The following is a 22508-nucleotide window of genomic DNA, read 5'->3' on the forward strand; positions in this document are numbered from 1 at the left end:
GACCAGAGCCCTATTCCCTATATAGTGCACTACTATAGACCAGAGCCCTATTCCCTATATAGTGCACTACTATAGACCAGAGCCCTATTCCCTATATAGTACACTACTATAGACCAGGGCTCTGATGTCAAATGGACATGTATTTGAAACTTCCCCTATGGGTCTGTTTATTAAAAGTTCTACACTATATAGGGAATAGAGTGCCATTTGTGGCGCAACCTAGGACTGTGAACTGTGGCCCCCTGCTGGGCTGGGGTGGTACTACTAGAGCTCAGACATTGCCCTGAGCCTGGCTCTGTGTCTGAGACTGTGGCATGACCAGAGTCTTCTGCTGCAGTAGCATAGACGGTCCAGCAGGGGGCACTGTGTGTGTGGCGGCGCCGGAGGGTTTGATCCAGGGCAGGGAGAGCAGGGACACTCCGGTGGTGGTGGCGGTGGCTGTCATGGTAACCTGGATCATCTGGTCTCTTTGGATCAGACGAATCAGAGCCTTGAGACGCTCCAGGGAGGACTGGGTGTCCCTCTGTTGACCAATCAGACGCTCTCGCACGCCCATCACCTTCTGCTGGGACAGAGACACAGGAACATAAACATGTGTAAGTACTGACGAAGACTTCTGGCTAGTTAGTAGCAGTCTACTAGTTGGTTAGTAGCAGTCTACTAGTTAGTTAGTAGCAGTCTGCTTCACTGTTGAGCTCCATCTGGCTAGTTAGTAGCAGTCTGCTTCACTGTTGAGCTCCATCTGGCTAGTTAGTAGCAGTCTACTAGTTAGTTAGTAGCAGTCTACTAGTTAGTTAGTAGCAGTCTACAAGTTAGTTAGTAGCAGTCTACTAGTTAGTTAGTAGCAGTCTGCTTCACTGTTGAGCTCCATCTGGTTAGTTAGTTAGCAGTCTGCTTCACTGTTGCTCCATCTGACTAGTTAGTAGCAGTCTGCTTCACTGTTGAGCTCCATCTGGCTAGTTAGTAGCAGTCTGCTTCACTGTTGAGCTCCATCTGACTAGTTAGTTAGCAGTCTGCTTCACTGTTGAGCTCCATCTGGCTAGTTAGTTAGCAGTCTGCTTCACTGTTGAGCTCCATCTGGCTAGTTAGTAGCAGTCTGCTTCACTGTTGAGCTCCATCTGGCTAGTTAGTAGCAGTCTGCTTCACTGTTGAGCTCCATCTGGCTAGTTAGTTAGCAGTCTGCTTCATTGTTGAGCTTTCTCTAGCAGTCTCTGTTGAGCTCCATCTGGCTAGTTAGTTAGCAGTCTGCTGTTGAGCTCCATCTGGCTAGTTAGTTAGCAGTCTGCTGTTGAGCTCCATCTGGCTAGTTAGTTAGCAGTCTGCTTCACTGTTGAGCTCCATCTGGCTAGTTAGTTAGCAGTCTGCTGTTGAGCTACATCTGGCTAGTTAGTTAGCAGTCTGCTTCACTGTTGAGCTCCATCTGGCTAGTTAGTAGCAGTCTGCTTCACTGTTGAGCTCCATCTGACTAGTTAGTTAGCAGTCTGCTTCACTGTTGAGCTCCATCTGGCTAGTTAGTAGTAATATGCTTCACTGTTGAGCTCAATCTGACTAGTTAGTAGCAGTCTGCTGTTGAGCTTCTGATCTCAATGGAAATCACTACGTTCCCGTCCCAACACAATAATCAGAGGAACGAAGCGAAGCGAGAGGATCCACTCTCGTCAAAATCTGTCCATGCGGGAATATAGTGAGCAGACCGATAAGCAGACCACCTGCCTTCCCACCTTTGGGTCAACGCCTCTCATTGATAGGGTGGAGACCATCTCAACATTATATCCAGGATCTCTGTCGAAATTCAATCAAACTTGCAGTGTGGTAAAACCACATTCTAGGTATGAGTGAGGGATTAATCTAGTCTAGGGTACATATTGCGTGTTTGTTGGTGTTGGGTCAAGGTCATGAGGGACTTGCTGAGCTTCTGGTCCTGCTGTACTGTGTTGTGAGTGTGTCAGGGGTCAGAGGTCATACAGCGAGGGACTTGCTGAGTTGCTGGTCCTGCTGTACTGTGTTGTGAGTGTATCAGGGGTCAGAGGTCATACTGTGAGGGACTTGCTGAGCTTCTGGTCCTGCTGTACTGTGTTGTGAGTGTGTCAGGGGTCAGAGGTCATACCGTGAGGGACTTGCTGAGCTTCTGGTCCTGCTGTACTGTGTTGTGAGTGTATCAGGGGTCAGAGCTCTGGATAAGAGCGTCTGCTAAATGACTTAAATGTAAATGTAATACCGTGAGGGACATGCTGAGCTTCTGGTCCTGCTGTACCGTGTTGTGAGTGTGTCGGGGTCAGAGGTCATACTGTGAGGGACTTGTTGGTCCTGCTGTACTGTGTTGTGAATGGGTCAGAAGTCATACTGTGAGGGACTTGTTGGTCCTGCTGTACCGTGTTGTGAGTGTATCAGGGGTCAGAGGTCATACTGTGAGGGACTTGCTGAGCTTCTGGTCCTGCTGTACTGTGTTGTTGTGCTGAGTTGCTGGTCCTGCTGTACTGTGTTGTGAGTGTGTCAGGGGTCAGAGGTCATACCGTGAGGGACTTGCTGAGTTGCTGGTCCTGCTGTACTGTGTTGTGAGTGGGTCAGAGGTCAGAGGTCATACCGTGAGGGACTTGCTGAGTTGCTGGTCCTGCTGTATGTACTGTGTTGTGAGTGGGTCAGAGGTCATACCGTGAGGGACTTGCTGAGTTGCTGGTCCTGCTGTACTGTGTTGTGAGTGGGTCAGAGGTCAGAGGTCAGAGGTCTGAGCTGCTGACCGTGAGCACACTCCCTCTTCAGGACTTGCTGAGCTGCTGATACCTGTTCCTCCAGGTGCATAGCACACTCCCTCTTCAGCTCTACATTCCTCCTCAGCAGACTCCTCATTCTAACACACACACACACCCCCTCTCTCACTAAACACACAATACACCTAGCATTAACACAGCATAACACACAGCAATACTAGTATTAACACAGCATAACACACACCTAGTATTAACACAGCATAACACACAATTCACCTAGCATTAACACAGCATAACACACACACACACCTAGCATTAACACAGCATAACACAATACACCTAGCATTAACACAGCATAACACACACAACACACCTAGCATTAACACAGCATAGTGGGCCACACCAGCAGGTGTCATCACCGTGAGGGACACCTAGGTCACATAGGCATTAACTGGACAAAGTTCTGTTAACACAGCATACACACACACTTTCTAGTATTCAGAACCTAGCATTCAGCATAACAAACACCACCTAGCAGAAATGGAGGACGACACCTAGGTTATTAACACAGCATAACACACAAGGTTCTCTCAAGGTTATTAAACAGCATAACACACAAGGTTGTAAAACAGCACACACACACACACCTAGCATTAAAATGGAGGACACACAAGGTTTCAAGCATTAACACAGCATAACACACATACCTAGTTATAACACAGCATAACACACAATTCACATTAACACAGGTTGTATTAAACAGCATAACACACTAGCATACACCTAGTTATTAACACAGCATAACACACACAATACACCTTATTAACACAGCATAACACACACAATACACCTAGCATTAACACAGCATAACACACACACACACCTAGGTATACATAACACATTTATCACCTAGCATTAACACAGCATAGCCAGGTAAAGGTGTCTCACAGTAGTCTTGTGGGTCACATAGGACTGGACAAAGTTCTGTGGCCACGACATGTTCTCTTTGTTCAGAACCTTCAGGAGGAAGGGAAATACAAGGTTGTAAAATGGAGGACGACACAAGGTTATAAAATGGAGGACGACACAAGGTTATAAAATGGAGGACGACACAAGGTTATAAAATGGAGGACGACACAAGGTTGTAAAATGGAGGACAACACAAGGTTATAAAATGGAGGACGATACAAGGTTATAAAATGGAGGACAACACAAGGTTATAAAATGGAGGAGATGTCACAAGGTTATAAAATGGAGGACGATACAAGGTTATAAAATGGAGGATTCACACAAGGTTATAAAATGGAGTCAGTAGATGACACAAGGTTGTAAAATGGAGGACGATACAAGGTTATAAAATGGATGTCACACAAGGTTGTAAAATGGAGGATGTCATTCAAGGTTGTAAAATGGAGGATGACACAAGGTTGTAAAATGGAGGATGTCACACAAGGTTGTTAAAATGGAGGACGACATTCAAGGTTATCAAATGGAGGACGTCAGTAGATGAAACATTTATCTTCCCTTCATCTAATACATTCAGTAGTGTTGTTATAGTCAGTAGATGTCATTCAGTAGTGTTGTTATAGTCAGTAGATGTCATTCAGTAGTGTTGTTATAGTCAGTAGATGTCATTCAGTAGTGTTGTTATAGTCAGTAGATGTCATTCAGTAGTGTTGTTATAGTCAGTAGATGTCATTCAGTAGTGTTGTTATAGTCAGTAGATGTCATTCAGTAGTGTTGTTATAGTCAGTAGATGTCATTCAGTAGTGTTGTTATAGTCAGTAGATGTCATTCAGTAGTGTTGTTATAGTCAGTAGATGTCATTCAGTAGTGTTGTTATAGTCAGTAGATGTCATTCAGTAGTGTTGTTATAGTCAGTAGATGTCATTCAGTAGTGTTGTTATAGTCAGTAGATGTCATTCAGTAGTGTTGTTATAGTCAGTAGATGTCATTCAGTAGTGTTGTTATAGTCAGTAGATGTCATTCAGTAGTGTTGTTATAGTCAGTAGATGTCATTCAGTAGTGTTGTTATAGTCAGTAGATGTCATTCAGTAGTGTTGTTATAGTCAGTAGATGTCATTCAGTAGTGTTGTTATAGTCAGTAGATGTCATTCAGTAGTGTTGTTATAGTCAGTAGATGTCATTCCATTATAGTCAGTAGATGTCATTCAGTAGTGTTGTTATAGTCAGTAGATGTCATTCAGTAGTGTTGTTATAGTCAGATGTCATTCAGTAGTGTTGTTATAGTCAGTAGATGTCATTCAGTAGTGTTGTTATAGTCAGTAGATGTCATTCAGTAGTGTTGTTATAGTCAGTAGATGTCATTCAGTAGTGTTGTTATAGTCATGTCAGATGTCATTCAGTAGTGTTGTTATAGTCAGTAGATGTCATTCAGTAGTGTTGTTATAGTCAGTAGATGTCATTCAGTAGTGTTGTTATAGTCAGTAGATGTCATTCAGTAGTGTTGTTATAGTCAGTAGATGTCATTCAGTAGTGTTGTTATAGTCAGTAGATGTCATTCAGTAGTGTTGTTATAGTCAGTAGATGTCATTCAGTAGTGTTGTTATAGTCAGTAGATGTCATTCAGTAGTGTTGTTATAGTCAGTAGATGTCATTCAGTAGTGTTGTTATAGTCAGTAGATGTCATTCAGTAGTGTTGTTATAGTCAGTAGATGTCATTCAGTAGTGTTGTTATAGTCAGTAGATGTCATTCAGTAGTGTTGTTATAGTCAGTAGATGTCATTCAGTAGTGTTGTTATAGTCAGTAGATGTCATTCAGTAGTGTTGTTATAGTCAGTAGATGTCATTCAGTAGTGTTAGTCAGTAGATGTCATTTATAGTCAGTAGATGTCATTCAGATGTCATTCAGTAGTGTTGTTATAGTCAGTAGATGTCATTCAGTAGTGTTGTTATAGTCAGTAGATGTCATTCAGTAGTGTTGTTATAGTCAGTAGATGTCATTCAGTAGTGTTGTTATAGTCAGTAGATGTCATTCAGTAGTGTTGTTATAGTCAGTAGATGTCATTCAGTAGTGTTGTTATAGTCAGTAGATGTCATTCAGTAGTGTTGTTATAGTCAGTAGATGTCATTCAGTAGTGTTGTTATAGTCAGTAGATGTCATTCAGTAGTGTTGTTATAGTCAGTAGATGTCATTCAGTAGTGTTGTTATAGTAGATGTCAGATGTCAGTGTTGTTTCAGTAGTGTTGTTAGTAGTCAGTAGATGTCATTCAGTAGTGTTGTTATAGTCATGTAGATGTCAGTAGATGTCATTCAGTAGTGTTGTTATAGTCAGTAGATGTCATTCAGTAGTGTTGTTATAGTCAGTAGATGTCATTCAGTAGTGTTGTATATAGTCAGTAGATGTCATTCAGTAGTGTTGTTATAGTCAGATGTAGATGTTATTCAGTAGTGTTGTTATAGTCAGTAGATGTCATTCAGTAGTGTTGTTATAGTCAGTAGATGTCATTCAGTAGTGTTGTATATCATTCAGTAGATGTCATTCATTCAGTAGTGTTGTTATAGTCAGTAGATGTCATTCAGTAGTGTTGTTATAGTCAGTAGATGTCATTCAGTAGTGTTGTTATAGTCAGTAGATGTCATTCAGTAGTGTTGTTATAGTCAGTAGATGTCATTCAGTAGTGTTGTTATAGTCAGTAGATGTCATTCAGTAGTGTTGTATATAGTATAGTAGATGTCATTCAGTAGTGTTGTTATAGTCAGTAGATGTCATTCAGTAGTGTTGTTATAGTCAGTAGATGTCATTCAGTAGTGTTGTTATAGTCAGTCATTCAGTAGTGTTGTTATAGTCAGTAGATGTCATTCAGTAGTGTTGTTATAGTCAGTAGATGTCATTCAGTAGTGTTGTTATAGTCAGATGTCATTCAGTAGTGTTGTTATAGTCAGTAGATGTCATTCAGTAGTGTTGTATAGTCAGATGTCATAGTCAGTAGATGTCATTCAGTAGTGTTGTTATAGTCAGTACAGATGTCATTCAGTAGTGTTGTTATAGTCAGTAGATGTCATTCAGTAGTGTTGTTATAGTACAACACCACATCTAGATGTCTATCTCAGTAGTGTTGTTACAGTAGATGTCATTCACTAGTACAGTTATAGTCAGTAGATGTCATTCAGTAGTGTTGTTATAGTCAGATGTCATTCAGTAGTCTTGTTATAGTCAAGATGTCATTCAGTAGTGTTGTTATAGTCAGTATAGATGTCATTCAGTAGTGTTATCTACAGTTATAGTCAGTAGATGTCATTCAGTAGTGTTGTTATAGTCAGTAGATGTCATTCAGTAGTGTTGTTATAGTCACCAGATGTCATTCAGTAGTGTTGTTATAGTCAGTAGATGTCATTCAGTAGTGTTGTTATAGTCAGTAGATGTCATTCAGTAGTGTTGTTATAGTCAGTACTATCTACATTCACCAGTATCTGTTATAGTCACTATCTACAGTATGTACAGTTACAACAGTAGATACCACACTCATCTACAGTATACAACAGTATCTACAGTTATAGTCAGTAGATGTCATTCAGTAGTGTTGTTATAGTCACTAGATGTCATTCAGTAGTGTTGTTATAGTCAGTAGATGTCATTCAGTAGTGTTGTTATATCTCAGTAGATGTCATTCAGTAGTGTTGTTATAGTCAGTAGATGTCATTCAGTAGTGTTGTTATATCTCAGTAGATGTCATTCAGTAGTGTTGTTATACAACAGTAGATGTCACCACTATCTTGTTATAGTCAGTAGATGTCATTCACCAGTATCTACAGTTATAGTCAGTAGATGTCATTCAGTAGTGTTGTTATAGTCAACAGATGTCATTACAGTAGTACAACACTACAACACCAGATGTCATTCAGTAGTGTTACAGTATATAGTCAGTAGACTATCTACAGTAGTGTACAACACCACTATTATAGTACACCACACTATAAACAGATGTCATTCAGTAGTGTTACAGTTATAGTCAGTAGATGTACATTCACCACTATTACAGTTACAACACCACTATCTACAGTATACAACACTACAACACCATATCTACAGTAGACTATCTACATCTTCAACAGTGTTATCTACAGTAGTGTAACTTACAAACCACTATCTACATTACAACACCACTATCTACAGTATACCACTACAACACCACTATCTACAGTCTACCACCACTATCTACAGTATGGTACAACCACTATCTACAACACCACTATCTACAGTATTTGACACTACAACACCACTATCTACAGTATACCACACTACAACACCACTATCTACAGTATACAACACCACATCTACAGTCTCCGTACAACCCACTATCTACAGTATACTACAACACCACTATCTACAGTACAACACTACAACAGCACTATCTACAGTATACGGACAGACAACACCACTATCTACATGGTACAACACCACTATCTACATACACACTATCTACAGTATACAACAACACCACTATCTACAGTTACAACACTACAACACCACCTACTATCAAATATCACAGTACTATCTACACACTACCAACACAGTATACAACACCACTATCTACAGTATACAACACTACAACACCACTATCTACAGTATATCCACTACAACACCACTATCTACAGTATACAACACCATTGATCCAGTATCTACAGTACAGTAAAACAACACCACTATCTACAGTATTACAACACTACTAACACTATCTACAGTACAACACCACTATCTACATATACAGATTATCTACAAACCACTATCTACAGTATACAACACTACAACACCACTATCTACAGTATACAACACACTACTACAACACCACTATCTACAGTATACAACACTACAACACCACTATCTACAGTAGTATACAACACATCTACAGTATACAACAACACCACTATCTACAGTATACAACACCACTATCTACAGTATACAACACCACTATCTACAGTATACAACACACAACACCACTATCTACAGTATACAACACCACTATCTACAGTATACAACACTACAACACCACTATCTACAGTATACAACACCACTATCTACAGTATACAACACTACAACACCACTATCTACAGTATACAACACCACTATCTACAGTATACAACAACACAGTATACAACACCACTATCTACAGTATACAACACTACAACACCACTATCTACAGTATACAACATACAACACCACTATCTACAGTATACAACACCACTATCTACAGTATACAACACCACACTACAACACCACTATCTACAGTATACAAACCACTATCACTACAACACCACTATCTACAGTACAGTATACAACACTACAACACCACTATCTACAGTATACAACACTACAACACCACTATCTACAGTATACAACACCACTATCTACAGTATACAACACTACAACACCACTATCTACAGTATACAACACTACAACACCACTATCTACAGTATACAACACTACAACACCACTATCTACAGTATACAACACTACAACACCACTATCTACAGTATACAACACCACTATCTACAGTATACAACACCACTATCTACAGTATACAACACTACAACACCACTATCTACAGTATACAACACTACAACACCACTATCTACAGTATACAACACTACAACACCACTATCTACAGTATACAACACTACAACACCACTATCTACAGTATACAACACTACAACACCACTATCTACAGTATACAACACTACAACACCACTATCTACAGTATACAACACCACTATCTACAGTATACACTATCTACAGTATACAACACCACTATCTACAGTATACAACACTACAACATCCACTATCTACAGTATACAACACTACAACACCACTATCTACAGTATACAACACCACTATCTACAGTATACAACACCACTATCTACAGTATACAACACTACAACACCACTATCTACAGTATACAACACTACAACACCACTATCTACAGTATACAACACCACTATCTACAGTATACAACACCACTATCTACAGTATACAACACCACTATCTACAGTATACAACACCACTATCTACAGTATACAACACTACAACACCACTATCTACAGTATACAACACCACTATCTACAGTATACAACACCACTATCTACAGTATACAACACTACACCACTATCTACAGTATACAACACCACTATCTACAGTATACAACACTACAACACCACTATCTACAGTATACAACACTACAACACCACTATCTACAGTATACAACACTACAACACCACTATCTACAGTATACAACACTACAACACCACTATCTACAGTATACAACACCACTATCTACAGTATACAACACACCACTATCTACAGTATACAACACCACTATCTACAGTATACAACACCACTATCTACAGTATACAACACTACAACACCACTATCTACAGTATACACACACCACTATCTACAGTACAACATACAACACCACTATCTACAGTATACAACACTACAACACCACTATCTACAGTATACAACACCACTATCTACAGTATACTACAACACCACTATCTACAGTATACAACACCACTATCTACAGTATACAACACTACAACACCACTATCTACAGTATACAACACTACAACACCACTATCTACAGTATACAACACACTACAACACCACTATCTACAGTATACAACACCACTATCTACAGTACTACAACACCACTATCTACAGTATACAACACTACAACACCACTATCTACAGTATACAACACTACACACCTACTATCTACAGTATACAACACCACTATCTACAGTATATACAACACCACTATCTACAGTATACAACACTACAACACCACTATCTACAGTATACAACACTACAACACCACTATCTACAGTATACAACACTACAACACCACTATCTACAGTATACAACACCACTATCTACAGTATACAACACCACTATCTACAGTATACAACACTACAACACCACTATCTACAGTATACAACACTACAACACCACTATCTACAGTATACAACACTACAACACCACTATCTACAGTATACAACACCACTATCTACAGTATACAACACTACAACACCACTATCTACAGTATACAACACCACAACACCACTATCTACAGTATACAACACCACTATCTACAGTATACAACACTACAACACCACTATCTACAGTATACAACACCACTATCTACAGTATACAACACTACAACACCACTATCTACAGTATACAACACTACAACACCACTATCTACAGTATACAACACTACAACACCACTATCTACAGTATACAACACCACTATCTACAGTATACAACACCACTATCTACAGTATACAACACTACAACACCACTATCTACAGTATACAACACTACAACACCACTATCTACAGTATACAACACTACAACACCACTATCTACAGTATACAACACAGTATACAACACCACTATCTACAGTATACAACACCACTATCTACAGTATACCACACTACAACACCACTATCACAGTATCACTACAACACCACTATCTACAGTATACAACACTACAACACCACTATCTACAGTATACAACACTACAACACCACTATCTACAGTATACAACACTACTATCTACAGTATACAACACCACTATCTACAGTATACAACACCACTATCTACAGTATACAACACCACTATCTACAGTATACAACACTACAACACCACTATCTACAGTATACAACACTACAACACCACTATCTACAGTATACAACACCACTATCTACAGTATACAACAACAACACTATCAACACCACTATCAACAGTATACAACACCACTATCTACAGTATACAACACTACAACACCACTATCTACAGTATACAACACTACAACACCACTATCTACAGTATACAACACCACTATCTACAGTATACAACACTACAACACCACTATCTACAGTATACAACACTACAACACCACTATCTACAGTATACAGTATACAACACCACTATCTACAGTATACAACACTACAACACCACTATCTACAGTATACAACACTACAACACCACTATCTACAGTATACAACACTACAACACCACTATCTACAGTATACAACACTACAACACCACTATCTACAGTATACAACACCACATCTACAGTATACAACTACAACACCACTATCTACAGTATACAACACTACAACACCACTATCTACAGTATACAACACTACAACACCACTATCTACAGTATACAACACTACAACACCACTATCTACAGTATACAACACTACAACACCACTATCTACAGTATACAACACCACTATCTACAGTATACAACACTACAACACCACTATCTACAGTATACAACACTACAACACCACTATCTACAGTATACAACACCACTATCTACAGTATACAACACCACTATCTACAGTATACAACACTACAACACCACTATCTACAGTATACAACACCACACCACACTACAACACCACTATCTACAGTATACAACACTACAACACCACTATCTACAGTATACAACACCACTATCTACAACACCACTATCTACAGTATACAACACTACAACACCACTATCTACAGTATCTACAACACCACTATCTACAGTATACACTATCACTACAACACCACTATCTACAGTATACAACACTACAACACCACTATCTACAGTATACAACACTACAACACCACTATCTACAGTATACAACACTACAACACCACTATCTACAGTATACAACACACTATCTACAGTATATACAACACCACTATCTACAGTATACAACACTACAACACCACTATCTACAGTATACAACACTACAACACCACTATCTACAGTATACAACACCACAACACTACAACACCACTATCTACAGTATACAACACTACAACACCACTATCTACAGTATACAACACCACTATCTACAGTATACAACACTACAACACCACTATCTACAGTATACAACACTACAACACCACTATCTACAGTATACAACACTACAACACCACTATCTACAGTATACAACACTACAACACCACTATCTACAGTATACAACACCACTATCTACAGTATACAACACTACAACACCACTATCTACAGTATACAACACCACTATCTACAGTATACAACACTACAACACCACTATCTACAGTATACAACACTACAACACCACTATCTACAGTATACAACACCACTATCTACAGTATACAACACTACAACACCACTATCTACAGTATACAACACTACAACACCACTATCTACAGTATACAACACACAACACACTACAGTATCTATCAGTATACAACACTACAACACCACTATCTACAGTATACAACACTACAACACCACTATCTACAGTATACAACACCACTATCTACAGTATACAACACTACAACACCACTATCTACAGTATACAACACCACTATCTACAGTATACAACACTACAACACCACTATCTACAGTATACAACACTACAACACCACTATCTACAGTATACAACACTACAACACACTATCTACAGTATACTACAACACCACTATCTACAGTATACAACACTACAACACCACTATCTACAGTATACAACATACAACACCACTATCTACAGTACAACATACAACACACTATCTACAGTATACAACACCACTATCTACAGTATACAACACTACAACACCACTATCTACAGTATACAACACCACAACACCACTATCTACAGTATACACCACTATAACTACTATGTCAGACACATCGTAGCTGTAATCATGCTCCGGTACATACCTTCCATCTGTAGTCCTCAGTGGCTAGCGTGCGTAACACAGGAAAGCAGATAACAGGTTAGTAGCTGACAACAGGTGAAGACAATGGGGGTTGAGCAGCAGTTTGGGCCGGAGAGGGGAAGGGGTGCAGGAACAGGGTTTTAGACCGGGAAACATTGCAGCAACAGACCTGCGACATCTCTGTTCTGGGGAACGCAGCTCATATCAACACAGACATGCTCTAGTCTAGTAGGATACAGTGTAATTACAGTCCATGCTCTAGTCTAGTAGGGTACAGTGTAATTACAGTCCATGCTCTAGTCTAGTAGGATACAGTGTAATTACAGTCCATGCTCTAGTCTAGTAGGATACAGTGTAATTACAGTCCATGCTCTAGTCTAGTAGGATACAGTGTAATTACAGTCCATGCTCTAGTCTAGTAGGATACAGTGTAATTACAGTCCATGCTCTAGTCTACAGTGTAATTACAGTCCATGCTCTAGTCTAGGAGGATACAGTGTAATTACAGTCCATGCTCTAGTCTAGTAGGGTACAGTGTAATTACAGTCCATGCTCTAGTCTAGTAGGATACAGTGTAATTACAGTCCATGCTCTAGTCTAGTAGGATACAGTGTAATTACAGTCCATGCTCTAGTCTAGTAGGATACAGTGTAATTACAGTCCATGCTCTAGTCTAGTAGGATACAGTGTAATTACAGTCCATGCTCTAGTCTAGTAGGATACAGTGTAATTACAGTCCATGCTCTAGTCTAGGGTACAGGTAATTACAGTCCATGCTCTAGTGTAATTACAGTCCATGCTCTAGTCTAGTAGGATACAGTGTAATTACAGTCCATGCTCTAGTCTAGTAGGTACAGTGTAATTACAGTCCATGCTCTAGTCTAGTAGTGTAATTACAGTCCATGCTCTAGTCTAGTAGGATACAGTGTAATTACAGTCCATGCTCTAGTCTAGTAGGATACAGTGTAATTACAGTCCATGCTCTAGTCTAGTAGGATACAGTGTAATTACAGTCCATGCTCTAGTCTAGTAGGGTACAGTGTAATTACAGTCCATGCTCTCTAGTCTAGTAGCTCTAGTCTAGTACAGTGTAATTACAGTCCATGCTCTAGTCTAGTAGGATACAGTGTAATTACAGTCCATGCTCTAGTCTAGTAGGATACAGTGTAATTACAGTCCATGCTCTAGTCTAGTAGGATGCAGTGTAATTACAGTCCATGCTCTAGTCTAGTAGGCTCTAGTCTAGTACAGTGTAATTACAGTCCATGCTCTAGTCTAGTAGGATACAGTGTAATTACAGTCCATGCTCTAGTCTAGTAGGATACAGTGTAATTACAGTCCATGCTCTAGTCTAGTAGGATACAGTGTAATTACAGTCCATGCAGTGTAATTACAGTCCATGTCTAGTCTAGTAGGATACAGTGTAATTACAGTCCATGCTCTAGTCTAGTAGGATACAGTGTAATTACAGTCCATGCTCTAGTCTAGTAGGATACAGTGTAATTACAGTCCATGCTCTAGTCTAGTAGGATACAGTGTAATTACAGTCCATGCTCTAGTCTAGTAGGATACAGTGTAATTACAGTCAAGCTCTGTGGCCTGGACCTCAGTGTTTTGATCAACCACAAAGTCCAGCTATAATGTTTATAGGTGTGCAATTTATTGATGGGTCAGTATAAATGTGTTTTACCAGTCCTGTCTAGTTGTGTTGATGGGTCAGTATAAATGTGTTTTACCAGTCCTGTCTAGTTGTGTTGATGGGGTCAGTATAAATGTGTTTTACCAGTCCTGTCTAGTTGTGTTGATGGGGTCAGTATAAATGTGTTTTACCAGTCCTGTCTAGTTGTGTTGATGGGTCAGTATAAATGTGTTTTACCAGTCCTGTCTAGTTGTGTTGATGGGGTCAGTATAAATGTGTTTTACCAGTCCTGTCTAGTTGTGTTGATGGGGTCAGTATAAATGTGTTTTACCAGTCCTGTCTAGTTGTGTTGATGGGGTCAGTATAAATGTGTTTTACCAGTCCTGTCTAGTTGTGTTGATGGGGTCAGTATAAATGTGTTTTACCAGTCCTGTCTAGTTGTGTTGATGGGGTCAGTATAAATGTGTTTTACCAGTCCTGTCTAGTTGTGTTGATGGGTCAGTATAAATGTGTTTTACCAGTCCTGTCTAGTTGTGTTGATGGGGTCAGTATAAATGTGTTTTACCAGTCCTGTCTAGTTGTGTTGATGGGTCAGTATAAATGTGTTTTACCAGTCCTGTCTAGTTGTGTTGATGGGGTCAGTATAAATGTGTTTTACCAGTCCTGTCTAGTTGTGTTGATGGGGTCAGTATAAATGTGTTTTACCAGTCCTGTCTAGTTGTGGTGATGGGTCAGTATAAATGTGTTTTACCAGTCCTGTCTAGTTGTGTTGATGGGGTCAGTATAAATGTGTTTTACCAGTCCTGTCTAGTTGTGTTGATGGGGTCAGTATAAATGTGTTTTACCAGTCCTGTCTAGTTGTGTTGATGGGGTCAGTATAAATGTGTTTTACCAGTCCTGTCTAGTTGTGTTGATGGGGTCAGTATAAATGTGTTTTACCTCTCACTGACAGGAAGAGTGGGTCGTTCAGGTAATTTGATGCAAGGCGTTTACGCTGGAAAGTAGAAAGTGAGGAGAGAAACAGAGAAAATGTTTACTTCCTTCACCTCAGACACAACAGGAATTGTAGCTCTGCTTATCGACCCTCAACAGCATTCACTGAATTCTCCCAAGTTACACGGAAAGCACTGTGCAGCGCACATTTTGTGGCAGGGTAACTGAACATCATTATGTTATGGGGAAAGCTGAACCCATCAGAGACTAAGGCCATCAGAGACTAAGGCCATCAGAGACTAAGGCCATCAGAGACTAAGGCCATCAGAGACTGAGGCCATCAGAGACTAAGGCCATCAGAGACTAAGGCCATCAGAGACTGAGGCCATCAGAGACTGAGGCCATCAGAGACTAAGGCCATCAGAGACTGAGGCCATCAGAGACTAAGGCCTGTCTAAACTGAACCCATCAGAGACTGAGGCCATCAGAGACTGAGGCCATCAGAGACTAAGGCCATCAGAGACTGAGGCCATCAGAGACTGAGGCCATCAGAGACTGAGGCCATCAGAGACTGAGGCCATCAGAGACTAAGGCCTGTCTAAACTGAACCCATCAGAGACTAAGGCCTGTCTAAACTGAACCCATCAGAGACTAAGGCCTGTCCAAACTGAACCCATCAGAGACTAAGGCCTGTCTAAACTGAACCCATCAGAGACTAAGGCCTGTCCAAACTGAACCCATCAGAGACTAAGGCCTGTCTAAACTGAACCCATCAGAGACTAAGGCCTGTCTAAACTGAACCCATCAGAGACTGAGGCCATCAGAGACTAAGGCCATCAGAGACTAAGGCCATCAGAGACTAAGGCCATCAGAGACTAAGGCCATCAGAGAGGCCAAGGCCATCAGAGACTGAGGCCATCAGAGACTGAGGCCATCAGAGACTAAGACCATCAGAGACTGAGGCCATCAGAGACTAAGGCCTGTCTAAACTGAACCCTTCAGAGACTAAGGCCATCAGAGACTAAGGCCATCAGAGACTAAGGCCATCAGAGACTAAGGCCTGTCCAAACTGAACCCATCAGAGACTAAGGCCATCAGAGACTGAGGCCATCAGAGACTAAGGCCTGTCTAAACTGAACCCATCAGAGACTAAGGCCATCAGAGACTGAGGCCATCAGAGACTAAGGCCTGTCTAAACTGAACCCATCAGAGACTAAGGCCTGTCCAAACTGAACCCATCAGAGACTAAGGCCATCAGAGACTAAGGCCATCAGAGACTAAGGCCTGTCTAAACTGAACCCATCAGAGACTAAGGCCTGCCATCAGAGACTGAACCCATCAGAGACTAAGGCCTATCAAACTGAACCCATCAGAGACTAAGGCCTGTCCAAACTGAACCCATCAGAGACTAAGGCCATCAGAGACTGAGGCCATCAGAGACTAAGGCCTGTCTAAACTGAACCCATCAGAGACTAAGGCCTGTCCAAACTGAACCCATCAGAGACTAAGGCCTGTCCAAACTGAACCCATCAGAGACTAAGGCCATCAGAGACTAAGGCCATCAGAGACTAAGGCCTGTCTAAACTGAACCCATCAGAGACTAAGGCCTGTCCAAACTGAACCCATCAGAGACTAAGGCCATCAGAGACTAAGGCCATCAGAGACTAAGGCCATCAGAGACTAAGGCCATCAGAGACTAAGGCCATCAGAGACTGAGGCCATCAGAGACTAAGGCCATCAGAGACTGAAGGCCATCAGAGACTAAGGCCATCAGAGACTGAGGCCATCAGAGACTAAGGCCATCAGAGACTAAGGCCATCAGAGACTAAGGCCAAACTCATCAGAGACTAAGGCCTGTCCAAACTGAACCCATCAGAGACTAAGGCCATCAGAGTAAGGCCATCAGAGACTCAAACTGAACCCATCAGAGACTAAGGCCTGTCCAAACTGAACCCATCAGAGACTGAGGCCATCAGAGACTAAGGCCATCAGAGACTAAGGCCCGTCTAAACTGAACCCATCAGAGACTAAGGCCATCAGAGACTAAGGCCATCAGAGACTAAGGCCATCAGAGACTAAGGCCATCAGAGACTAAGGCCATCAGAGACTAAGGCCATCAGAGACTAAGGCCATCAGAGACTAAGGCCTGTCTAAACTGAACCCATCAGAGACTAAGGCCATTAGAGACTAAGGCCATCAGAGACTAAGGCCCGTCTAAACTGAACCCATCAGAGACTAAGGCCATCAGAGACTAAGGCCATCAGAGACTAAGGCCTGTCCAAGCTGAACCCATCAGAGACTGAGGCCATCAGAGACTAAGGCCATCAGAGACTGAGACCTGTCCAAACTGAACCCATCAGAGACTAAGGCCATCAGAGACTAAGGCCATCAGAGACTGAGGCCTGTCTAAACTGAACCCATCAGAGACTAAGGCCTGTCCAAACTGAACCCATCAGAGACTAAGGCCTGTCTAAACTGAACCCATCAGAGACTAAGGCCTGTCCAAACTGAACCCATCAGAGACTAAGGCCTGTCTAAACTGAACCCATCAGAGACCTTCAGACGAGTCTAGTGAGGCCTGTGGGCGTCTTAGAGAAAACTAACTGACTTCTACGTGTCCGTGAGAGTCTCACCTCTACCACAGCTATATATCTAGCTTAAACTGACAGATTTCTGGGGGGGAATTTTTTTCTTTCTGCTAATTAAGATTTCAGCACTGGCACGGACAATCGACCCTTATTTAAACTAGTACTACTCAACGTCTTAATTAACATAAATTTTACGTTCTAATTCGCATAAATGTTACACACCAATTAGCATAAATGTTACGTCCTAATTAGCATAAATGTTACGCGCTAATTAACATAGATGGTACGTCCCAATTAACATAAATGTTACGCACTAATTAACATAAATGTCACGCGCCAATTAACATAAATGTCACGCGCTAATTAACATAAATGTTAGGTCCTAATTAACATAAATGTTATGTCCTAATTAACATAAATGTTACGCCCTAATTAACATAAATGTTACGCACTAATTAACATAAATGTTACGTCCTAATTAACATAAATGTTACGTCCCAATTAACATAAATGTTGCGCTAATTAACATAAATGTTACGTCCTAATTAACATAAATGTTACGTCCTAATTAACATAAATGTTACGTCCTAATTAACATAAATGTTACATACTGTATGTCTAACATCTCTTACACATTTCAAACACGCATATCTCTCCTGAACAGCTCTGACCGACTTTCAGATAACATTTAGTCAACTATTGCAGCTCTTTGATCCAGACAAAAAGGGTACCTCTGGTTGGACCAGGCCGCTGTAGGCTGGGTTGGCTGTGCTCCGCCTCTTCCTCTCCTGTCTCTTGGTCTGGATCTCTGCCATGGGAGAGGAACACAGGCTTGTGTTACAGAGGTTTAGATACACACAGCCAGTACAGCTAGATGGGTCAGACAGACAGGTAGACACAGCCAGTACAGCTAGATGGGACAGACAGACAGGTAGACACAGCCGGGACAGGTAGACAGGTAGACACAGCCAGTACAGCTAGATGGGACAGACAGACAGGTAGACACAGCCGGTACAGCTAGATGGGACAGACAGACAGGTAGACACAGCCAGTACAGCTAGATGGGACAGACAGGTAGACACAGTCGGTACAGCTAGATGGGACAGACAGGTAGACACAGCCAGTACAGCTAGATGGGACAGACAGTTAGACACAGCCGGTACAGCTAGATGGGTCAGACAGACAGGTAGACACAGCCAGTACAGCTAGATGGGACAGACAGACAGGTAGACACAGCCAGTACAGCTAGATGGGACAGGTAGACACAGACAGTACAGCTAGATGGGACAGACAGACAGGTAGACACAGCCAGTACAGCTAGGTGGGACAGACAGGTAGACACAGCCGGGACAGGTAGACAGGTAGACACAGCCAGTACAGCTAGATGGGACAGACAGACAGGTAGACACAGCCAGTACAGCTAGATGGGACAGACAGGTAGACACAGCCGGTACAGCTAGATGGGACAGACAGACAGGTAGACACAGCCAGTACAGCTAGATGGGACAGACAGACAGACAGGTAGACACAGCCGGTACAGCTAGATGGGACAGACAGGTAGACACAGCCAGTACAGCTAGATGGGACAGACAGGTAGACACAGCCGGTACAGCTAGATGGGACAGACAGACAGGTAGACATAGCCGGTACAGCTAGATGGGACAGACAGACAGGTAGACACAGCCAGTACAGCTAGATGGGACAGACAGACAGGTAGACACAGCCAGTACAGCTAGATGGGACAGACAGACAGGTAGACACAGCCAGTACAGCTAGATGGGACAGACAGACAGGTAGACACAGCCAGTACAGCTAGATGGGACAGACAGACAGACAGGTAGACACAGCCGGTACAGCTAGATGGGACAGACAGACAGGTAGACACAGACAGTACAGCTAGATGGGACAGACAGACAGGCAGACACAGCCAGTACAGCTAGATGGGTCAGACAGACAGGTAGACACAGCCAGTATAGCTAGATGGGACAGGTAGACAGGTAGACACAGCCGGTACAGCTAGATGGGACAGACAGACAGGTAGACACAGCCAGTACAGCTAGATGGGACAGACAGACAGACAGGTAGACACAGCCGGTACAGCTAGATGGGACAGACAGACAGACAGACAGACAGACAGACAGACAGACAGACAGACAGACAGAGAGACAGACAGACAGACAGACAGACAGACAGACAGACAGACAGACAGACAGACAGACAGACAGACAGACAGACAGACAGACAGACAGACAGACAGGTAGACACAGCCAGTACAGCTAGGTGGGACAGACAGGTAGACACAGCCAGTACAGCTAGATGGGACAGACGGGTAGACACAGCCAGTACAGCTAGATGGGACAGACAGACAGACAGACAGGTAGACACAGGCGGTATAGGTAAAATATATATCTGCCGCTGATGTGTGGATGAACAAGTTTTAACACAGTGATACTAGCCAGAGCAGTGTGTGGGTTTCTCTGTTCATTCTCTGTGTGGGTAAAAACAGTAATACTAGCCAGAGCAGTGTGTGGGTTTCTCTGTTCATTATCTGTGTGGGTAAAAACAGTAATACTAGCCAGAGCAGTGTGTGGGTTTCTCTGTTCATTCTCTGTGTGGGTAAAAACAGTAATACTAGCCAGAGCAGTGTGTGGGTTTCTCTGTTCATTCTCTGTGTGGGTAAAAACAGTGATACTAGCCAGAGCAGTGTGTGGGTTTCTCTGTTCATTCTCTGTGTGGGTAAAAACAGTAATACTAGCCAGAGCAGTGTGTGGGTTTCTCTGTTCATTCTCTGTGTGGGTAAAAACAGTAATACTAGCCAGAGCAGTGTGTGGGTTTCTCTGTTCATTCTCTGTGTGGGTAAAAACAGTGATACTGGCCAGAGCAGTGTGTGGGTTTCTCTGTTCATTCTCTGTGTGGGTAAAAACAGTAATACTAGCCAGAGCAGTGTGTGGGTTTCTCTGTTCATTCTCTGTGTGGGTAAAAACAGTAATACTAGCCAGAGCAGTGTGTGGGTTTCTCTGTTCATTCTCTGTGTGGGTAAAAACAGTAATACTAGCCAGAGCAGTGTGTGGGTTTCTCCGTTCATTTAATTTCTCTCATTGTTACCACCTGCCACAAGACAGCAAAGATGTGCCAATGCCTTGTTGAATTCTGATGAGTTTAATTCAATTAGTGTCAGAGGAAGAACTCACCTTCCAGTGTCTCTGTAGTGACCAGGCCAAGAGCCACCATGAAGGACATTTTCTGTAGGGGAGAGGGGACACGTTAGAGTGTGACACTGTCTGGGTCCCTCCCTCCCTCCCTCCCTCCCTCCCTCCCTCCCTCCCTCCCCCTCCCTCCCCCCTCCCTCCCTCCCTCCCTCCCTCCCTCCCTCCCTCCCTCCCTCCCTGTCTGGGTCTATCTCCCCCCTCCCTCCGTGTCTGGGTCCCTCCCTCCCTCCCTCCCTGTCTGGGTCCCTCCCTCCCTGTCTGGGTCCCACCCTCCCTGTCTAGGTCTATTCCCTCCCTCCCTCCCTGTCTGGGTCCCCCCCTCCCTCCCTGTCTGGGTCCCTCCCTCCCTGTCTGGGTCCTCTCCCTCCCTCCCTGTCTGGGTCCCTCCCTCCCTCCCTGTCTGGGTCCCTCCCTCCCTGTCTAGGTCTATTACCCTCCCTCCCTCCCTGTCTGGGTCCCTCCCTCCCTCCCTGTCTGGGTCCCTCTGGGTCCCTCCCTCCCTGTCTAGGTCTATTACCCTCCCTCCCTCCCTGTCTGGGTCCCTCCCTCCCTCCCTGTCTGGGTCCCTCCCTCCCTCCCTGTCTGGGTCCCTCCCTCCCTCCCTGTCTGGGTCCCTCCCTCCCTCCCTGTCTGGGTCCCTCCCTCCCTCCCTGTCTGGGTCCCTCCCTCCCTGTCTGGGTCCCTCCCTCCCTCCCTGT

The 22508-nt window shown here is 42.5% G+C and overlaps 1 protein-coding gene across 1 annotated transcript; it reads right to left on the reverse strand.

The window, feature by feature from the left end:
- Window positions 1–7: 7 nt before the first annotated feature.
- On the reverse strand, window positions 8–21841 carry LOC124019807 (PHD finger protein 21B-like). Its single transcript, XM_046335241.1, has 6 exons — window positions 21793–21841; window positions 19333–19409; window positions 3657–3725; window positions 3082–3139; window positions 2653–2687; window positions 8–565 (listed from the first exon to the last, which is right to left on the reverse strand). Exons 1-6 carry the CDS (start codon window positions 21839–21841, stop codon window positions 272–274), a joined length of 582 nt encoding a protein of 193 aa, XP_046191197.1. The 3' UTR covers window positions 8–271.
- Between the last annotated feature and the right edge of the window lie 667 nt (window positions 21842–22508).

Source organism: Oncorhynchus gorbuscha, unplaced genomic scaffold (genome assembly GCF_021184085.1).
Source record: "Oncorhynchus gorbuscha isolate QuinsamMale2020 ecotype Even-year unplaced genomic scaffold, OgorEven_v1.0 Un_scaffold_688, whole genome shotgun sequence".
In the NCBI taxonomy this organism is placed as follows: domain Eukaryota; kingdom Metazoa; phylum Chordata; class Actinopteri; order Salmoniformes; family Salmonidae; genus Oncorhynchus; species Oncorhynchus gorbuscha.

Excerpts from the sequence above, each read along its gene's own strand:
- LOC124019807 (XM_046335241.1), bottom strand. The coding sequence starts at position 21,841 with ATGTCCTTCATGGTGGCTCTTGGCCTGGTCACTACAGAGACACTGGAA. Across the intron at positions 3,140-3,656 it reads ATGTGACCCACAAGACTACT|GTGTCCCTCACGGTGATGAC; the intron begins GTGAGACACCTT and ends TATGTGACCTAG. Across the intron at positions 2,688-3,081 it reads CTATGCTGTGTTAATGCTAG|TACAGCAGGACCAGCAACTC; the intron begins GTGTGTTGTGTG and ends CTCACAACACAG.